At 46.5% G+C, this 20,109-nt stretch overlaps 1 protein-coding gene across 7 annotated transcripts in view; it reads left to right on the forward strand.

The window, feature by feature from the left end:
• Positions 1 to 20,109, forward strand: part of LOC306959579 (membrane-associated phosphatidylinositol transfer protein 2-like) — an 89,513-nt gene that overhangs the window by 24,749 nt on the left and 44,655 nt on the right. For 4 of the 7 annotated variants that reach the window (XM_079551728.1, XM_079551729.1, XM_079551731.1 and 1 more), the window contains exons 6-9: positions 2,318 to 2,413; positions 13,217 to 13,321; positions 13,977 to 14,041; positions 18,581 to 18,640. In XM_079551728.1, the coding sequence (XP_079407854.1) occupies positions 2,318 to 2,413; positions 13,217 to 13,321; positions 13,977 to 14,041; positions 18,581 to 18,640 (326 nt within the window). The remainder of the gene's footprint in view (positions 1 to 2,317; positions 2,414 to 13,216; positions 13,322 to 13,976; positions 14,042 to 18,580; positions 18,641 to 20,109) is intronic. The other 3 variants (XM_079551727.1, XM_079551730.1, XM_079551732.1) reach the window with 1 other exon arrangement.

The raw sequence follows: 20,109 nt of genomic DNA on the forward strand, positions 1-20,109 counted from the left end.
GGTTTTCTCCCGGAGCTAAGGCACTATTAGCCGCGACAAGCTAACAACCTTCACCTTCACAACATTCATTGAAAACAGGCAGCATATTATGCACAAATAACGTCAATAAAGCAGCAACTACTCGAAGCAGCCTTTACGATGATCACACAATGAGCCTGGCTTTACACATTTGTGGTTTATTGCAGACTTTTCATCAACAATGAGCTGTAGTCGATTATAACAAGCTAACGGGGTAACCTCGAAAAACCACTGTCCACCTGCACAGATAATGTCCGTCTTTTGAATGGTATGGGCTCCTGCAGATCCTGGTGTCGTCCATGGGGGTATAGTTAGAGATCCATAGGGCATGGCAGATGCAAAGAGAGAGCCTCCAAACAGCAGTTATTTTTCAGGCAAGAGCCCCTTCCAAGCGTCCGGTGTGGAAGGTTCGTCTCCAAATAATATCCTGTGTGGCCATTGTTCACAAAGTGATAAACAGTAGCTCCTTTCCAACAATAAAAAATAAAATGCACCGATCGTAGTTTCAATACTGTGGAGACGAGCGGAGTGTTGTGATGATGCCACAGACAGCGTGTGAAGGGGGCGTGTCGGAAAGGGTCAGAGGTTCTTAAAGAGACAGGGGCCTATTTCAAGTCATTTGCAACCGCCATTTTGAAAGAGCAATTTTATACAAGGCAGTTATTCTAATTTACTGCATTTACAGACCAACAGAAGGTTTGGTCATCATTGTAGTGTGCTATAGACTGGTGCTATGTGGCTGAAAAAAGCATAATACCCCCTCTTTAAAGCATATTTATCTTCATTCACAGTTTAGATCAGCCCTGGTCTGACCTCTGACCCTTACAAAGACCTGACACATCAATGCAGAGACACTTAAAGACGACTGTGCATCTGTTAGAGCCGCCTCCACCACCCGGATACAACGGGAGAAAATGGATGAATGGAGAATGTTTTAATTATGCAAGTAGAGCCAACAATCCAGACCGTTTTCATGATATTTGTAGCACCACAGTATATTCTATGTTGTAGCTTTGGACACAGGATGTGGCTCGTTTGAAAGACGAGACTCTAAACTCTCCGAAGGTGAACACAGTTTAATTCTACGTGCCTCAATTCCTGAGAAATCCAAAGCTAAACAGAGGCTAGTTTGGATCAACATCACAGATTTTTTTCTAGAAACAGAGATATTTCGTGTTTTATGAAACTCTCTCCTTCATGATGAACTCCTCTGTCCTCGCTAACGTTTTGTGAAGAGGCAAATGCCTAAATATCTCATTGTTACATGTTTTAAACACGCGTGTTCTCGATCTCTTTTTATGGCGTGTGCATTTAAACAACCTGGTTCTGGATGGAAGACTTTAACAGGATGTTTCTCAGTCGTCCTTGGACCAATTTTAACCATTTAAAAACTCAGAGGAATGTTAAACTCTGTTCGATCTTTCCATGTGAAGCCGCTCTGTTATTTATTTCACTTCTGTTCATCACAGAACTACCAAAAATCACACATACGGTGCATTCGAGAGTCTAGTTTCGTAATTGTTTGTGGCGCTCAATGTGTTAAAGGTGAAGCACAAATACTTTGTGACTTCTGATGTTTTAGCATCATCATAAGAGCGACAAAAAATGGACAGAAACACAACAAAAAGTGACAAAAACGCGATGAATAAGAATGTGGGAAAAGTGACGACAACACGGCAATAACACACGGAAAGTAGTAGTAGTTTATTCGGTCTGTTCATTCCTTTAAACGTAAATACATTTCCAATTCTTTGTGGACAACACGACCGAAAGGGTTTAGGCTGAAGTGAAAACGTATAACGCCCTAACCCAGTTTACAGACTTCCACCAGAGAAAACAAAAACAAAACACAAACATTAATAATGAACAATATCAAGTGTTAAACAGAAGAGAAATAAACATGTATCTGAAGTTAGTAACACACATTTCAATATTCCAACAAATATGTTACATACATTTGTTTTAAGTTAATTTAGTTGAAACTAAATCATGTCATCATTATTATTTTTTATTTATTTTTCTTACTTTATTCCTCCTAAGCTTATATATTCTTGAATTCTAGAAGCTTTAAACAACTTTTTGAAAGCTTTGACTGTTTGTGACTGTGTTGAAAGCGATCAGTTTAGATGATGTTTTGTAGGTCTTAGCTTTCAAATGAGGCGTTACTGTGGCCTATAGGCTGTGACCTCCAGTCCAGAAGCTTCTGGATTTGGGTAAAGCCGGTGTATAAAGCATGCTGGGTGTAGGTGGGGGTGAAGAGGTGAACTCTTGTAACTGATTGAACCCTGTGTTGTTGCAGTGAGCCCGTCCCGCCACAGCCTGTCCGAGTGGAGGATGCAGAGCATCGCGCGGGACTCGGACGACAGCTCTGAGGAGGAGTTCTTCGACGCTCACGGTAAACCCCGCCCCCCCCTGCCCCCCCCCCCGTGTCATTCGTCCCGCCTTTCCCCTGACTCTGCATGCTCTCTATAACCGCAGATCACTTCCTAAGCTTCCCCGATACCCAGCATGCTTTGGGGCTGCGCTTGAAATAGGTGGGTGTGGCGCTGCTTTGCTTCCAGCGGGACGCGGCGCTCGGGACGGGGCGCTCGGGACGCGGCGCTCGGGACGGGGCGCTCGGGACGGGGGCGTCTTCACTGCATGGCTAACACGAGTCTCCTCACGCATCGCCGTCTGTCTGACCTTAAAGACGCTCTGCAGGTTCACAGGGTTTTTAACGGTCTCAGGTTTTGGTCCAGGTCACTTTCACCAAAACAGGAAACACGACGAAGCACGAAGTCAACTCTGATTTATGAATGAACGTGTAACTTCTCAGACCCGTTTCTCCAAATGCAAATTCTACACATTTGAAGTTCGATATATTGAGGCAGGAAAGTATCGCGATAAACGATATTATTGACTGTGACGATACTGACAACTCTCAGTAAAAAAACAGTAAACCTTGTTCTAAAAGTGCATCATCATGTCCTGAAATACCACACAAGCTGCAATAAACATGAAATATAATGAAACTCAACTTGCTTCAGTTAGAAATCAAATCAAAAATTGGGGTAAATGCTCATAAATGATAAATATCGAGCCCAAAAATCTGTCGTGTATCTGTTATTTATTGAATAATAAGTCGATATAATCATTATCGTGACAGCTCGAGGTGGCGCAGCAGTTTCAGTCCCCAGGTCAGGCCTGTCCGTGTGGAGTTTGCATGTTTTCCTCCTCCTCTGGTTTCCCCGTCCACTAAAACATGTACAATGTGAATGACAGTCTGAGCCCAGACCCAAGGCGACTAAACACGCATGAGTCTCATGTATGTTCCAAACAATAAACTAATAAAAAAGAACATTATTCTGGCCAAAATGGCGTTTCTGTTTATTTTCAGACATAAATGATTTATGGATAGAGCCAGGAATTCCTTTCTCGATGTCTTGGACTTGGATTTGGGCCAGTCCTGAAGGTCCAAACCTTTTGTTTAAAGGAACAGGCCACAGTTCTTCCACCTGAGATGTTCTCACCTGAGCTTAGACGAGTTGATCCGTACCCGTCTGGTCTTTATGGAAGAGCTCGGTCGCTTCTAACTTCACCCATGTTTGGAGCCATAGGAATACACTGGGAGAGGCCAAATGCTAACAACATCTTCGGTTGTTTTGCATGACTGAGCGCACACACAAAGACCAGACAGGTGCACATCAACTCGTCTAAGCTCAGGTGAGAACAGATCTCAGTGTGTGGCCTGTTCCTTTAAGTGTATATGTGTACAGAGCCGGTTTTTCCTATAGGCAAACTATGCAAGTTGTATAGGGCCCCTGCAGCCACAAGGGCCCCGCATCTCAGTCAAGCTACATTGTAGTTGAGTTGTTTCCCTGATTAATTAACGCATTGTTACGGGCCTATTTGTCTCAAAGATGAGTTGAATCCACATGGTTCTCGTGCATGCAGCTACTTACAGTAACTCTGGTTCTCTGAATGTGCAGAGTCTAAAACGAGTTGGGCGACTCAAAGGTTAATTCTCAGTGTTCAGACAGAAATAACCATCAGGTGCAGGTTTCAGTTAGTTTTACATCAGCGTTTCCCAAACTGCGGGTCAGGGACCAGAGGTAAGAGAATGGGACAATTTGCCATTTACCATTTTAAAAAGTGGGGAAATAGACTAGTGTCGTCCTAAATCCCAGTCTCACAGAGGCTTAGTGGTTAGTGGTTCTCACACAGAGGGACGGGGCCTGAATTCAGGTCATTATGTTCCACTTCTGCCCTGCACTACTGCACAGGAACATTTTTTGACCGTAAATGGATTCGATCTTCGTTGAATAACCATGGGATGCGTACTGTAGGGCCCCCATGTAGATTGTTGCTTAGGGCCCCAGAAGGGCCAGCACCGGCTCTGTATGTGTACATGGAGTCTATGAACCCCCGCCTGCTCCGTGAGTCAGTGACACCTTCAGTCGGGACAGAGGTTTGACTGTTTAAGCCTGAAACATCCGTGTGTCTCCGTCTCACATTAACACATTAACCCTCTGCAAACTCAGAGGCCTGAGGTCCTCACGCTGGGCCTCACGCCGGGCCTCACGCCGGGCCTCACGCCGGGCCTCACGCTGGGCCTCACGCTGGGCCTCACGCCGGGCCTCACGCTGGGCCTCACGCCGGGCCTCACGCAGGGCCTCACGCTGGGCCTCACGCCGGGCCTCACGCAGGGCCTCACGCCGGGCCTCACGCCGGGCCTCACGCCGGGCCTCACGCCGGGCCTCACGCTGGGCCTCACGCCGGGCCTCACGCAGGGCCTCACGCTGGGCCTCACGCCGGGCCTCACGCTGGGCCCCAGTGTACGAGTTATGACTGAAATACTGTTTTTTGGGGTTAAAAGTTCAAAAACGTCCAAAATATTGCGCGACAGTTGGTTTGTGCCGGTGCTTCTTTAGCTGCAGATGTTGCTCCTGGAGCTGGAGGGAAATGCATTTGGAGAATGTGAGAGAACAGGTTCATGAACGGGGAGTTTTCTTAGTGTCGTTCAGACTAAATGACTTTACTCCCCAGGGTAAAACATATAATATATAATATATCTTACACATATGTACATAAGATCACAAACTGGGCCAAAACCTGAAACATGTTCATTGTATTTGAGTTTTTCCTTCAGTGTCGCTTTAACGCCTGATGTCCTGTTTTAAAGTGCACTTAGACGAGATTCACACATGTTTGTTTTTGTTTACTTTAAGCTGCTGTCAGTGGTTTCCAAACCAGATTTACAAATATTACAATTATAAATCTGTTCCATGTTACAGTTTCCCTGATTGGTTTGTCATGTCGTTCTTCATATTATATTATATTTGGGCCACTTTAAGGTCCCGCTCCCTGGTTTGGGAACCCCTGGTCTGCTGCCTGTGCTGTGTGTGTGTAAAATGTGTTTGTTTTTGTGCTAAAGTATTTGAAAAGCTGTATTTCTAAAGGCCTCGTCCTGCTGTTTGTGCCCCCCCCACCCCCCCCTCATGTGGTTAAAGTGCACCTGATGCACCTGACAGGCTCTCAGGGTTTTCTCATCATGACTTTGTCTCCTGGGATAAAGTACAGTAATAATCCAGACACTGTGGAGAATCACATGAGCGAGTTTTATTCTATGTCTCTGCACATTTTGGAGTGATCTTTGAGTCTTTACATGTTCAAACGCTGAAGTCTGTGGTGTCCAAGGCTTATTTAATGAACTGTGGCGACAAACGTGAAGGAACTTTGAACAAATCAGTCAATAAACGAGACCTAATGCATGAGTGCAATGTTTATTCTGTGGTATTTAAAAATAAAGTCATGTAATAAAGGCATGTTCTTTCAGAAGTGCCTTAACTCGAGATGCACCGACTGCTTTTGCTTCCGATACTGAAAAAGTGAAACAGTTGATCGTCTTTTCTCCATTGTCATTAAAGTCTTACCTGCCACCTGGACAGAGCACGTTCTCTCCAGTTTGGTTTTACCCAAATGTAAAAGCTTATTGGAAAAAGTGTAAAAAAAAATCTAATCAAAAATGTGACAAAAAACAATAAAAATGTGACAAAAAATTAATAAAAATTTGACAAAAAATTAATAAAAATGTGACAAAAATTAATAAAAATGTGACAAAAAATAATAAAAATGTGACAAAAAAATTAATAAAAATGTGACAAAAAATTAATAAAAATTTGACAAAAAAACAAAAAAATGTGACAAAAAAAAACAAAAAAATGTGACAAAAAAACAAAAAAATGTGACAAAAAATTATAAAAATGTGACAAAAATTTGACAGAAAAATGACAAAAATTTGATTTAAAAAATTGACCAAAAAATGACAGAAATGTGACAAAAAACAATAAAAAATGTGACCAAAAAGTATATAAAAATGTGACAAAAAATGAATAAAAATGTGACAAAAAATAATAAAAATGTGACAAAAAATAATAAAAATGTGCCAAAAATAATAAAAATGTGACAAAAATGTGATAAAAATTTGACAGAAAAATGACAAAAATTTGATTTAAAAAATTGACCAAAAAATGACAGAAAATGACAAAAAAAAATGAACAAAAAAATGACAAAAAAGTTACACAAATGAGTTGAATACCCAACAAAAAAATGATGGAAAAAAAAATCTGCTGACATGAGGAAAAAGATCCTCTCGGTTCAGGCGGGAGTTAAGAGGTTAATAGAGAAATAATACAGAACTTTTGTCTGCAAAGTAAAAGAAACTGGCCGTGTTTGCTGAAAACCTGGTTGCCTTGACCAGCGGGCGCGATGTCGCAATGGTTCTTGGGATACGGAGTTTCTATAGTCAGGAAGTGAATTGTAGCAACAGGACTGCAAGGGGCGGGACTGTGGAGCTCCATAACCTGCTGTAGTTTCTGATTTAATGTTTAGGTTCAGGTCAGTGTCCGTTATTACTTCTTGCCTGGTTTGGAGGTTTCGGTGAGAGCCTGGAGGTTTATCTGGAGGACGCCCACACGCCCTGCACTCGCATTTCAAAATAACCCCGTGCACTGGACACTTATTAAACATTTATTCACACAAAGTATTTCAGTGTTGCTTATTTTTAGCGCTTTCTTTTTCTGGCCACAACAAACCGCATCATAAATAACACGCTCATGCACAATCCATGTGAGTGCGTCTGCTTCCTGCGGAGCCACTGCTGAAATATACATGTACTACGGACTCGCTATTTGAGGATGTTCTTTTTATAGCGTCGACTTCGACTGAAATAACTGTGAAAACTGTGTCTGTCCCGGGGCCGTTTGTGAATGTCCTTTGTTATAACAGAATCGCCCATATGTGGTCATGTTTGAAGCAGATCAGGGGGAAAATCTACAGTTTTTTACGATTACTCCAAAACGACTTAAACAAACTGAATGATGATATAGTTTTCTACACAATAAAGACACAAAGACATGGAGGCGATGGTTCAACAGCCCAGAATAAAAAAAAAAAAACATGATTCGATAATGGGATATTTTCCAAAAACACTGCGTTCCATTAATTTCTTAACTCCCGCCTTAACCCAGAGGATCTTTTTCCTCACGTCATCAGATTTTTTTTTTCCATCATTTTTTTGTTGGGTATTCAACTCATTTTTGTAACTTTTTTGTCATTTTTTGTCACATTTTGTGTCATATTTTTGTCATTTTTTCGTTAATTTTTTTAATTTTTCTGTCAAATTTTTATTACATTTTTGTCATTTTTTTGTCACATTTTGTCATTTTTTCTTCAATTTTTTGTCATTTTTTTGTCAATGTTTTCTCACTTTTTTGTCACATTTCCATCATTGTTTTCATCTCAGTTTTGTCGCTATTTTCACACCTTTTTTCCAGAAGCTTTTGGATTGGGGTAAAGCCAAACTGGAGAAAATGTGCTCGGTTCAGGCGGGAGTTAAGGGGTTGAATAATAAAAAATAAAAAATAAATATATTTGTTTCTTTTATCAAATTGAGTGAGGCCAGAACTAGGGCTGAGTAAATGATAACAGTCTGAATAAATATAAAATCTTTATATTCCAGTTTTGGTGCTGTTGGTCATCAAAACTTAAAAGAAAGAAAAACTGAAAGACAAGTTGAAAAAAGTGGAAATTGTTTCTCTTTTTTTAAAATCTGGTGAAAAAAGGTTAAATGTGAGGCAAAATTGAAGAAAGAAAAATTGGGAAAAGAAATAAAGGAACAATTTGAAAGTGTTGGGAACATTGGGGGAAAAACATGTAAAAATATTGGGCAAAATTTGGGAAAAAAGTGGGAAGAATTTGGGAAAAATTTGGGAAAAAATAATTGAAAAATGGGAAGAATTGGGGGAAAAACACTTGAATTTTTTGGGGGGAAAAATAAAAAAAAATGGGAAAAAACTGAAAATACTGTTTAAGTGATGCTAGCCCGCAGTTAGCTTAGCCCGTTAGCATGTTAGCTTCTTCTTTCTGATGTTGTGAAATATTGTTTACACTCAGGACCTCAACCAATCACAATCCCCTCAGTTTGGCTTTACCCAAATCTAAAAGCTTCTTGAAAAAACGTGTCAAAACAGCAACAAAAAAACAAGGATGAAACGAGGCATGTTTATTTATGACACACATTTCGTACACAAAGCACCAGCAATAACACAATAAACAAGCAACACAAAAACACCACAAAAGAGTGACGGAAACGCACAAAAAAGCTTCAAACATGTGACACGAACATCAGTCTTGTAGGTCTTTCAAATGAGGCGTGACACTGGTCTGTGAACTCTGCAGTCGAGAAGCTTTTAGATTTGGGTAAAGCCTCAGTTAACCTCCTCCCCCCCGACCGAGCAACGAAAACAAAAAAACAAAAACATGACAAAAAGTCTGAAAAAAGCAAAACGAATCAGAAACAGAAAAAAAATGGAGAAAACGAGACAACTTTCGTTACTTTCGTCGACTAAAATATTTAGTCTTAATTTTAGTCAAAGTGATATTTTTGACGACTAAAATTGGACTAAAACTAAATTAAAAGCTTCTCATGAGAATAAAACTATGACTAAAATGTCCAGATATTTGAGTCGACTAAAATGAGACTAAATAAAAATGAAAAGGAGAGACTAAAATCATCCAAACTTCTATTGAGCGTCTGAAAGAGCCTCGGATCATGTAAATTCTCTGCCAAAGGATCAGCTCTGAGCTTTGTTCATGTGGAGCAGCTCCATGAAGCAGAGGAACAACATTAAATATGATTAGAATGAATATTATCAATATAAAAGTCGACTAAAGTCGTCTTAAATTTAGTCGACTAAAACTAGACTAAAATTTAATTACATTTTCCTCAAAAGACTAAGACTAAAACTAAATTAAAATATGTTGTGAAAATTAACACTGGACAAAAACAGGAGGAAAAAAAAAAAGCGGGTCATGTGACTGCGGTGCGTTGCCATGGATACGCACAGCTGGCCTCTCTGCCCAGACCTCTCCTTTTATAGCGTTTGCAGAAATATCCAGGTAATAATGATATTGCATTGGTTTTTCGGCTATTCGTTCACTCCATCCTCGGTGGTGGTGAGCTGCTATTGTGGCCACAGCTGCCCTGGGGTAGACCCGGTAACCAGTCTGTGCCATCAGCCCCTCCCACCACCACTCACTCACTCACTTACATTCGCTAAGCTACCCGGTGTTCCCCAAACGGTCTCCCATCCAAGTCCTGCCGGGCCCTTCCCTGCTGAGCTCCAGGGTCCGACGGGATTGGCCCAAGCAAAGGGGGTGTGGCCTCATACTGACGTCATTTATCTGGAGGCCTGTGAAGATCTGTTTATTAAAGTATCTGAGCAGCGTGGACAGGGCTCTGTATGTGACGCTGTTAATGTGGTGGAGGTGGTAAGTGCAGACCAGTGCAGAGAAGGGTGACCAGCTGCTGCCCCCTGCTGGTGGGAACGGGACTCTCTGCACAGGATCAGAAACCAGCTTTGGTCCTTTCTTAACCCCTTAACTCCCACCGGAACCGAGCACATTTTCTCCAGTTTTGGCTTTACCCCAGTTCAAAAGCTTTTTGAAAAAAAGGTGAGAAAATAGCGACAAAACTGAGACGAAAACAATGATGGAAATGTGACAAAAAAGGGAGAAAACATTGATGAAAAATTGACGAATATTTGATGAAAAAGTGGCAAAAATGTCACAAGAAATTGACAAAAATGGACGAAAAAACGACTAAAAATTGACAAAAAAATGACAAAATGTGACAAAAAAATGACAAAAATGTGACAAAAATGTGACCAAAAATGACAAAAAAAAAGAGAAAAAAAAAAGACGAAAAATTGATGAAAAAGTGGCAAAAATGTCACAAGAAATTGACAAAAATGGGCGAAAAAACGACTAAAAATTGACAAAAAAATGTGAAAAAATGACAAATTGACAAAAAATGACAAAAATGTGACAAAAATGGACAAAAAATGACCAACATGTGACAAAATGTGAGAAAAAAATGACAAAAATGTGATAAAAATGTGACAAAAAATGACAAAAATGTGACAAAAAAATGACAAAAATGTGATAAAAATGTGACAAAAATGTGACAAAAAATGACAAAAATGTGACAAAAAATTGACAAAAATTTGATAAAAATGTGACCAAAAAATGACAAAAATGTGATAAAAAATGACATAAATTGACGAAAAAATGACAAAAATGTGACAAAAAAATGACAAAAATGTGACAAAAAATGAGAAAAATGTGACAAAAAATGAGAAAAAAGCTACAAAAATGAGTTGAGTGCCCAACAAAAAAATGATGGAAAAAAAATCTGATGACGTGAGGAAAAAGCTCCTCTCGGTTCAGGCGGGAGTTAAGAGGTTAAAACCTAAAGATGGAACATTCACTCGGGTCAGGCCTGGATATGGAGAGAACATAAAGAGCAGCTTCTTTAATATTGATGTTCTACTACAGAGTGTTGTCGTACTGTATTTTTAGAGCTTTTCTTTTTATAGTTTCCGTGAGGCAGTTATTCATAGCGTCGAAGGCAAAGGTCTCCAAGCGTTTTTTCCCCATTAGCAACTTCTAAATAAAAACAGCGCAGAGATATTTACGCTTCCCCACAGGAACCTCCAGAATATAAAAGCTCTATCACAGTTTCTATTTACATGAAACAAAACAAGAAAGTATCAGAAACTGTGTTCATAAAGAGACGACACAAAAACACTTCAGTCCTGGGAGAAAGAAGAGAAAGAGACGAAAATATGACAAACATGAAAAGAAGAATAAAATCATCTACAGTGACGGAGCCTCAGATCATTTCAAAGGGGGAGGAGCTTCAGTGGACCTTAACCTCTTAACTCCCGCCTGAACCGAGAGGAGCTTTTTCCTCACGTCATCAGATTTCTATCCCATCATTTTTTGGTTGGGTATTCTACTCATTTTTGTAACTTTTTTGTCATTTTTTGTCACATTTTGTGTCATATTTTTGTCATTTTTTCGTCCATTTTTTTAATTTTTCTGTCAAATTTTTATCACATTTTTGTCATTTTTTTGTCACATTTTTGTCATTTTTTCATCCATTTTTTATCAAATTTTTGGCCTTTTTTTTCGTAAATTGTTTTAATTTTTCTGTCAAATTTTTATTACATTTTTGTAATTTTTTTTGTCACATTTTGTAATTTTTTGTCATTTTTTGTCATTTTTTCGTCCATTTTTATCAATTTTTTGTCATTTTTTGTCATTTTTTTGTAATTTTTTCATCCATTTTTTATCAAAATTTGGTCATTTTTTGTCATTTTTTGTCATTTTTTCGTTAATTTCTTATCACATTTTTGTCTCATTTTTTGTAATTTTTTGGTCAAATTTTTTATCAATTTTTTGTTACATTTTTGTTTTATTTTTGGTCATTTTTGTCACTTTTTTGTCAATTTCTTGTGACATTTTTGTGACATTTTTGCCACTTTTTCATCAATTTTTCGTCACTTTTTTGTCAATGTTTTCTCCCTTTTTTGTCACATTTCCATCATTGTTTTTGTCTCAGTTCTGTCGCTATTTTCTCACCTTTTTTCCAGAAGCTTTTGGACTGGGATAAAGCCAAAACTGGAGAAAATGTGCTCGGTTCAGGCGGGAGTTAGGGGGTTAAACCCGGGTTCACTGGGTCGACATATAGGGCTGGTAGAGCGGGTCGTCTCATGATCAGAAGGTCACACTGTTATCGTGTCCTTGGGCAACACACCTCCCCCTCCTGTCCTCCAGTGAGAGAGAGTGAATGTGTGAAAGGTTCATTTCTGTAAAGCTTTTCACCTGCAGAGGATCTACATTAAACATGATTATATTAAATATTATAAGTCCAATGAGGGTTAGAGATGTGAAGATCTTTACGTGTTTCAGCGCCCTCTGCAGGCCGGCATCAGAAGTGTCAGGCCTCCTGGTGTTTCCAAACGCTCTCAAGATGATTTGAACCTTATTACACAAATTAGAGAGTACTTTTAACACTATTGGGGTTAAATGGGAGAAACAAAGGTAGAAATACTGTCAATGCACCCAAAGAGGTCATTTATTATGCACAACACTGAAGTGCACTGGGAAAAGAATAGTCATTTTAAGGAAGAAATGACATAAATCTACTTGAATTAACAGATTAAATCTAAGGTTTCAGTAGATTTGGTCTGGTCTGAGACGAGATAAAACCTCTAGTAGTCGTTATTCTCTTAATTCTCTTAATTCAGATAATTTTGTGTCATTTCACATTAAAATCAATGATTTGTCTGATTTGAAGTGGGTTTTATTCTTGTTCCATTGGCGCTAACATTTGTATCTTGGATTAGTTCAAACCAACTCAAATTCAACATAAAAGAATTTTAATTCAAGCAATTTTAAGTCATTTATCTCATTTACTTTGGGCGAATAATCAGCGGCTTCGGCCCTCGGTTTGTTTACAATAAAGAAAATCAGCCTCCACCAGGAACACTTGCCTCCTCCTGGCCTAAAGACTAAGACGAGAGACGAGAATGTTGTCAAAATGAAGCCTGGTTTATGGATTGGAACTGGCCAAAGATACGAAATCCGTCAAATCAACAAAGAGTAAATTAGAAAATGTAAAAGAGCTCAGTATTCAGGGTTCCCAGATCAGAGCACGTTTCTCAGAGTGTCTGGATCAGATGGACGTCCGTGTTGTCAGGAGGTCCCACTCTCTCCACAAACCTCTGAACTCCGCCTGTTTTCACCTGACTGGGCTCAAATTGCCTCCACTACAGACCCGTCCCTCTAACGTTTGTGTGGCCTTGTGTTGCAGAGGATCTGTCTGACGGGGAGGAGGTTTTCCCCAAAGCCATCACCAAATGGAACTCCAACGACCTGATGGACAAGATGGACGCGGCCGACCCGGAGGACGCTCCAGGTAGGACGTGTCCCCGCGGGTCATGTCCCCGTGGGTCATGTGACCGCGCCCGTCTGTCTGTGTCCCCGCGGGTCACGTGACCGCGCCCGTCTCTCTGTGGGTCATGTGACCGCGGGTCATGTGACCGCGCCCGTCTGTCTGTGTCCCCACGGGTCATGTGACCGTCTGTCTGTGTCCCTGCGGGTCATGTGACCGCGCCCGTCTGTCTGTGTCCCCGCGGGTCATGTGACCGCGCCCGTCTGTCTGTGTCCCCGCGGGTCATGTGACCGCGCCCGTCTGTCTGTGTCCCCGCGGGTCACGTGACTGCGCCCGTCTGTCCCCGCGGGTCATGTGACCGCGCCCGTCTGTCTGTGTCCCCGCGGGTCATGTGACCGCGCCCGTCTGTCTGTCCCCGCGGGTCATGTGACCGCGCCCGTCTGTCCCCGCGGGTCATGTGACCGCGCCCGTCTGTCTGTGTCCCCGCGGGTCACGTGACCGCGCCCGTCTGTCTGTGTCCCCGCGGGTCACGTGACCGCGCCCGTCTGTCTGTGTCCCCGCGGGTCATGTGACCGCGCCCGTCTGTCCCTGCGGGTCATGTGACCGCGCCCGTCTGTCTGTGTCCCCGCGGGTCATGTGACCGCGGGTCATGTGACCGCGCCCGTCTGTCTCTCTCCAGGTGAACTCTTCCAGGAAATGTCCGTGGACTACGAGCGCACCGTCAGCGAGGAGCGGCTGGACGAGGTGGGTTCACTCAAACTGCAGGGGTTTAACCTCTTAAACCCGGCGCATCTTCTCCTGTTCGGCTTTACCCAAATCTAAAAGCCTCTGGACGAGCGGGCAGCCTCCAGGCCAGACTCACGCCTCATTCCACCACATTTATGTCACATTTCAGTCGCTCTTTCTTTTCAGGTTTTTGTTGCTTTTTCATCACTCTTTAGTCGTGTGTTTCTGTCGCTTTATCATCGGGTCATTGTTGCTTTGCTTTTAGATTTGGGTAAAGCCAAACTGGAGAACATGTGCTCGGTTAAAGGCGATGAAAAAGAGGTTAAATATCAGCCCTTCCAGAGCTCAGAGACACCTGTTGTAATCCTCATTAGCTTGTGAATAATTTTGCTCTGACTATGAAGACGGAGTATGATACTTTACCCCAAGCCCCACTTTAACAGAGCGCATTTTCTCCTGTTCAGCTTTACCCAAATCTAAAAGCTTCTTTCAACTGACAGGCCGGTGTAACGCGTCTTTAGAAAGATGTTTCCTTGTGTTTTCATGCGTTGTTGCCACATTGTGATCCCTTTTTCGCTGCTTTTTGTCACGTTTTCATCTGTGTTTGCAGCTCATTTTTCTCACTATTTTGACGCTCTGTTCAAGAAGCTTTTAGATTTGGGTAAAGCCTGGAAAAAAACTGGAGAAAATGTGCAAGATGAAGACTTTTTATGGGTGTTAATTCTGGTCCCGGGTCATTTGATCATCAACTCTTTATTCTCTTTTATTCTCTGCTTTTATAAATGACTGAAGGGCAAAGCTCATTTTCTTACACTACAATTAAAAACGTTCACCTCTTACCCCCCAGCTTAACCAGATCAGCTTTACCCAAATCTAAAAGATTGATTTATCTCCAAATTAACGATTTTGTTTCCCTTTCGGAGCCACAAAGACTTTGCTAACCGTGCATAGGTGGGTCTCAGTAGGACGCCCTCTGTAGGACGCCCCCTGTAGGACGCCCTCAGTAGGACGCCCTCAGTAGGACGCCCTCTGTAGGACGCCCCCTGTAGGACGCCCTCAGTAGGACGCCCTCTGTAGGACGCCCTCAGTAGGACGCCCCCTGTAGGACGCCCTCAGTAGGACGCCCTCAGTATGACGCCCTCAGTAGGACGCCCCCTGTAGGACGCCCTCTGTAGGACGCCCTCAGTAGGACGCCCTCTCTAGGACGCCCTCAGTAGGACGCCCTCAGTAGGACGCCCTCTGTAGGACGCCCCCTGTAGGACGCCCTCAGTAGGACGCCCTCAGTAGGACGCCCTCTGTAGGACGCCCTCTGTAGGACGCCCTCAGTAGGACGCCCTCTCTAGGACGCCCTCAGTAGGACGCCCTCAGTAGGACGCCCTCAGTAGGACGCCCTCAGTAGGACGCCCTCTGTAGGACGCCCCCTGTAGGACGCCCTCAGTATGACGCCCTCAGTAGGACGCCCTCTGTAGGACGCCCTCTGTAGGACGCCCTCAGTAGGACGCCCTCTCTAGGACGCCCTCAGTAGGACGCCCTCAGTAGGACGCCCTCTGTAGGACGCCCCCTGTAGGACGCCCTCAGTAGGACGCCCTCAGTAGGACGCCCTCAGTAGGACGCCCTCAGTAGGACGCCCCCTGTAGGACGCCCTCAGTAGGACGCCCCCTGTAGGACGCCCCCTGTAGGACGCCCCCTGTAGGACGCCCCCTGTAGGACGCCCCCTGTAGGACGCCCTCAGTAGGACGCCCCCTGTAGGACGCCCCCTGTAGGACGCCCTCAGTAGGACGCCCCCTGTAGGACGCCCCCTGTAGGACGCCCCCTGTAGGACGCCCCCTGTAGGACGCCCTCAGTATGACGCCCTCAGTAGGACGCCCCCTGTAGGACGCCCCTGTAGGACGCCCCCTGTAGGACGCCCTCAGTAGGACGCCCTCAGTAGGACGCCCTCAGTAGGACGCCCTCTGTAGGACGCCCCCTGTAGGACGCCCTCAGTAGGACGCCCTCAGTAGGACGCCCTCTGTAGGACGCCCTCAGTAGGACGCCCTCTGTAGGACGCCCTCAGTAGGACGCCCCCTGTAGGACGCCCCCTGTAGGACGCCCTCTGTAGGACGCCCTCAGTATGACGCCCTCAGTAGGACGCCCTCTGTAGGACGCCCTCAGTATGACGCCCTCAGTAGGACGCCCTCAGTATGACGCCCCCTGTAGGACGCCCTCTGTAGGACGCCCCCTGTAGGACGCCCTCAGTAGGACGCCCTCTCTAGGACGCCCTCTCTAGGACGCCCTCTGTAGGACGCCCTCAGTAGGACGCCCCCTGTAGGACGCCCCCTGTAGGACGCCCCCTGTAGGACGCCCCCTGTAGGACGCCCTCAGTAGGACGCCCCCTGTAGGACGCCCTCAGTAGGACGCCCTCTCTAGGACGCCCTCTCTAGGACGCCCTCTGTAGGACGCCCTCAGTAGGACGCCCTCTGTAGGACGCCCTCAGTAGGACGCCCTCAGTAGGACGCCCTCAGTAGGACGCCCTCAGTAGGATGCCCCCTGTAGGACGCCCTCTGTAGGACGCCTTCAGTAGGACGCCCTCTGTAGGACGCCTTCAGTAGGACGCCCTCTGTAGGACGCCCTCAGTAGGACGCCCTCAGTAGGACGCCCTCTGTAGGACGCCCTCAGTAGGACGCCTTCAGTAGGACGCCCTCAGTAGGACGCCCTCAGTAGGACGCCCTCTGTAGGACGCCCTCTGTAGGACGCCTTCAGTAGGACGCCCTCTGTAGGACGCCCTCAGTAGGACGCCCTCTGTAGGACGCCCTCAGTAGGACGCCCTCTGTAGGACGCCCTCAGTAGGACGCCCTCTGTAGGACGCCTTCAGTAGGACGCCCTCTGTAGGACGCCCTCAGTAGGACGCCCTCTGTAGGACGCCCTCAGTAGGACGCCCTCAGTAGGACGCCCTCTGTAGGACGCCCTCTGTAGGACGCCCTCAGTAGGACGCCCTCTGTAGGACGCCTTCAGTAGGACGCCCTCTGTAGGACGCCCTCAGTAGGACGCCCCCTGTAGGACGCCCTCTGTAGGACGCCCTCAGTAGGACGCCCTCTGTAGGACGCCCTCTGTAGGACGCCCTCTGTAGGACGCCCTCTGTAGGACGCCCTCTGTAGGACGCCCTCTGTAGGACGCCCTCAGTAGGATGCCCCCTGTAGGACGCCTTCAGTAGGACGCCCTCTGTAGGACGCCCTCTGTAGGACGCCCTCAGTAGGACGCCCTCTGTAGGACGCCCTCAGTAGGATGCCCCCTGTAGGACGCCCTCTGTAGGACGCCCTCTGTAGGACGCCCTCTGTAGGACGCCCTCTGTAGGACGCCCTCAGTAGGACGCCCTCTGTAGGACGCCTTCAGTAGGACGCCCTCTGTAGGACGCCCTCAGTAGGACGCCCTCTGTAGGACGCCCCCTGTAGGACGCCCTCAGTAGGACGCCCTCAGTAGGACGCCCTCTGTAGGACGCCCCCTGTAGGACGCCCTCTGTAGGACGCCCTCAGTAGGACGCCCTCAGTAGGACGCCCACAGTAGGACGCCCCCTGTAGGACGCCCCCTGTAGGACGCCCTCTGTAGGACGCCCTCTGTAGGACGCCCTCAGTAGGACGCCCTCTGTAGGACGCCCCCTGTAGGACGCCCTCAGTAGGACGCCCTCTGTAGGACGCCCTCAGTAGGACGCCCTCTGTAGGACGCCCTCAGTAGGACGCCCCCTGTAGGACGCCCCCTGTAGGACGCCCTCAGTAGGACGCCCTCTGTAGGACGCCTTCAGTAGGACGCCCTCTGTAGGACGCCCTCAGTAGGACGCCCTCAGTAGGACGCCCTCAGTAGGACGCCCTCAGTAGGACGCCCTCTGTAGGACGCCTTCAGTAGGACGCCCTCAGTAGGACGCCCTCAGTAGGACGCCCCCTGTAGGACGCCCTCAGTAGGACGCCCTCAGTAGGACGCCCTCAGTAGGACGCCCCCTGTAGGACGCCCTCAGTAGGACGCCCTCTGTAGGACGCCTTCAGTAGGACGCCCTCTGTAGGACGCCCTCTGTAGGACGCCCTCTGTAGGACGCCCTCTGTAGGACGCCCCCTGTAGGACGCCCTCTGTAGGACGCCCTCAGTAGGACGCCCTCTGTAGGACGCCCTCAGTAGGACGCCCCCTGTAGGACGCCCTCAGTAGGACGCCCTCTGTAGGACGCCCTCAGTAGGACGCCCTCTGTAGGACGCCCTCAGTAGGACGCCCTCAGTAGGACGCCCTCAGTAGGACGCCCCCTGTAGGACGCCCTCTGTAGGACGCCCTCTGTAGGACGCCCTCAGTAGGACGCCCTCAGTAGGACGCCCTCTGTAGGACGCCCCCTGTAGGACGCCCTCAGTAGGACGCCCTCAGTAGGACGCCCTCTGTAGGACGCCCCCTGTAGGACGCCCTCAGTAGGACGCCCCCTGTAGGACGCCCCCTGTAGGACGCCCCCTGTAGGACGCCCTGCCTCACTGCCCGCGGTCCTGCCCTGGGTCAGTGTGCCTCTGTAGCCGGCCGGTCCCTGAGCCCTCTATGTCCTCTTGTGTTTAGATGCGTGGCTCTCTTATTGGCCAGGCCGATAGCTCCCCCATTCCCACCATCATGGTAACAGTAAGTAACCACAGCGGCCCCCGGGGGCCCCCCAGCGGCGAGGCTCCGGACCGACTGCCCCGCCCCCTCCCCTGTTTCCCCTGTTCAGCTGTGTGTCCTGTAGCACATGTGGAGTTTGGGACGAACTGCACACTGTGCTGTCGACCAGAGGTGGGAGACTCCAGTCACATGACCCGACTCCAGTCACATGACCCGACTCCAGTCACATGACCCGACTCCAGTCACATGACCCGACTCCAGTCACATGACCTGACTCCAGTCACATGACCTCACTCCAGTCACATGACCCGACTCCAGTCACATGACCCGACTCCAGTCACATGACCTGACTCCAGTCACATGACCCGACTCCAATCACATGACCCGACTCCAGTCACATGACCCGACTCCAGTCACATGACCAGACTCCAGTCACATGACCAGACTCCAGTCACATGACCCGACTCCAGTCACATGACCTGACTCCAGTCACATGACCAGACTCCAGTCACATGACCAGACTCCAGTCACATGACCCGACTCCAGTCACATGACCAGACTCCAGTCACATGACCCGACTCCAGTCACATGACTTTACTCCAGTCACATGACCCGACTCCAGTCACATGACCAGACTCCAGTCACATGACCTGACTCCAGTCACATGACCCGACTCCAGTCACATGACCTGACTCCAGTCACATGACCTGACTCCAGTCACATGACCCGACTCCAGTCATCACTTTTTAGGTTCGTTTTGTCAGACACTAAGGTTAGAGATGTTAAAGGTCTTTTACCTTTACATGTTTCAGCGCCATCTGCAGGCCGTCATCAGAAGTATCACCGGCGTGCGGTGACGTGTCACTTATCAGCTGTTCTTTTATCCAGCGTTTGAATTTATTGGAAGAAAGAAGCCATAGAAATCAGGAAACGGAGCACCGACACCATCAACCGTGACGAAGGAGCGTTTCTCCTGTCCCACACCTGGGACACCCTCCTCCAATGACCACGCCCCCTGTCGCCCTGAATCCACCCGGCGGCAGGGGGCGTGGCCAGTCTGTCGGACCTGTTGGGACCGTCAGGGGGCGTGGCCAGTCTGTCGGACCTGTTGGGACCGTCAGGCTGGTCACGCCTCGGAAGTAAGAACAGCTGATAAGTGACACGTCACCGCACGCCGGTGATACTTCTGATGACGGCCTGCAGATGGCGCTGAAACATGTAAAGGTAAAAGATCTTTAACATCTCTAACCTCAGTGTCTGACAAAACAAACCAAAAAAGTGATACTAGAACACAAGTAGACACAGTGAACGTTACGAAGTTTATCCGACTCCAGTCACATGACCGACTCCAGTCACATGACCAGACTCCAGTCACATGACCGACTCCAGTCACATGACCGACTCCAGTCACATGACCGACTCCAGTCACATGACCCGACTCCAGTCACATGACCGACTCCAGTCACATGACAGACTCCAGTCACATGACC

Source organism: Gobius niger, assembly GCF_951799975.1.
Source record: "Gobius niger genome assembly, chromosome: 1".
Taxonomy (NCBI): Eukaryota; Metazoa; Chordata; class Actinopteri; order Gobiiformes; family Gobiidae; genus Gobius; species Gobius niger.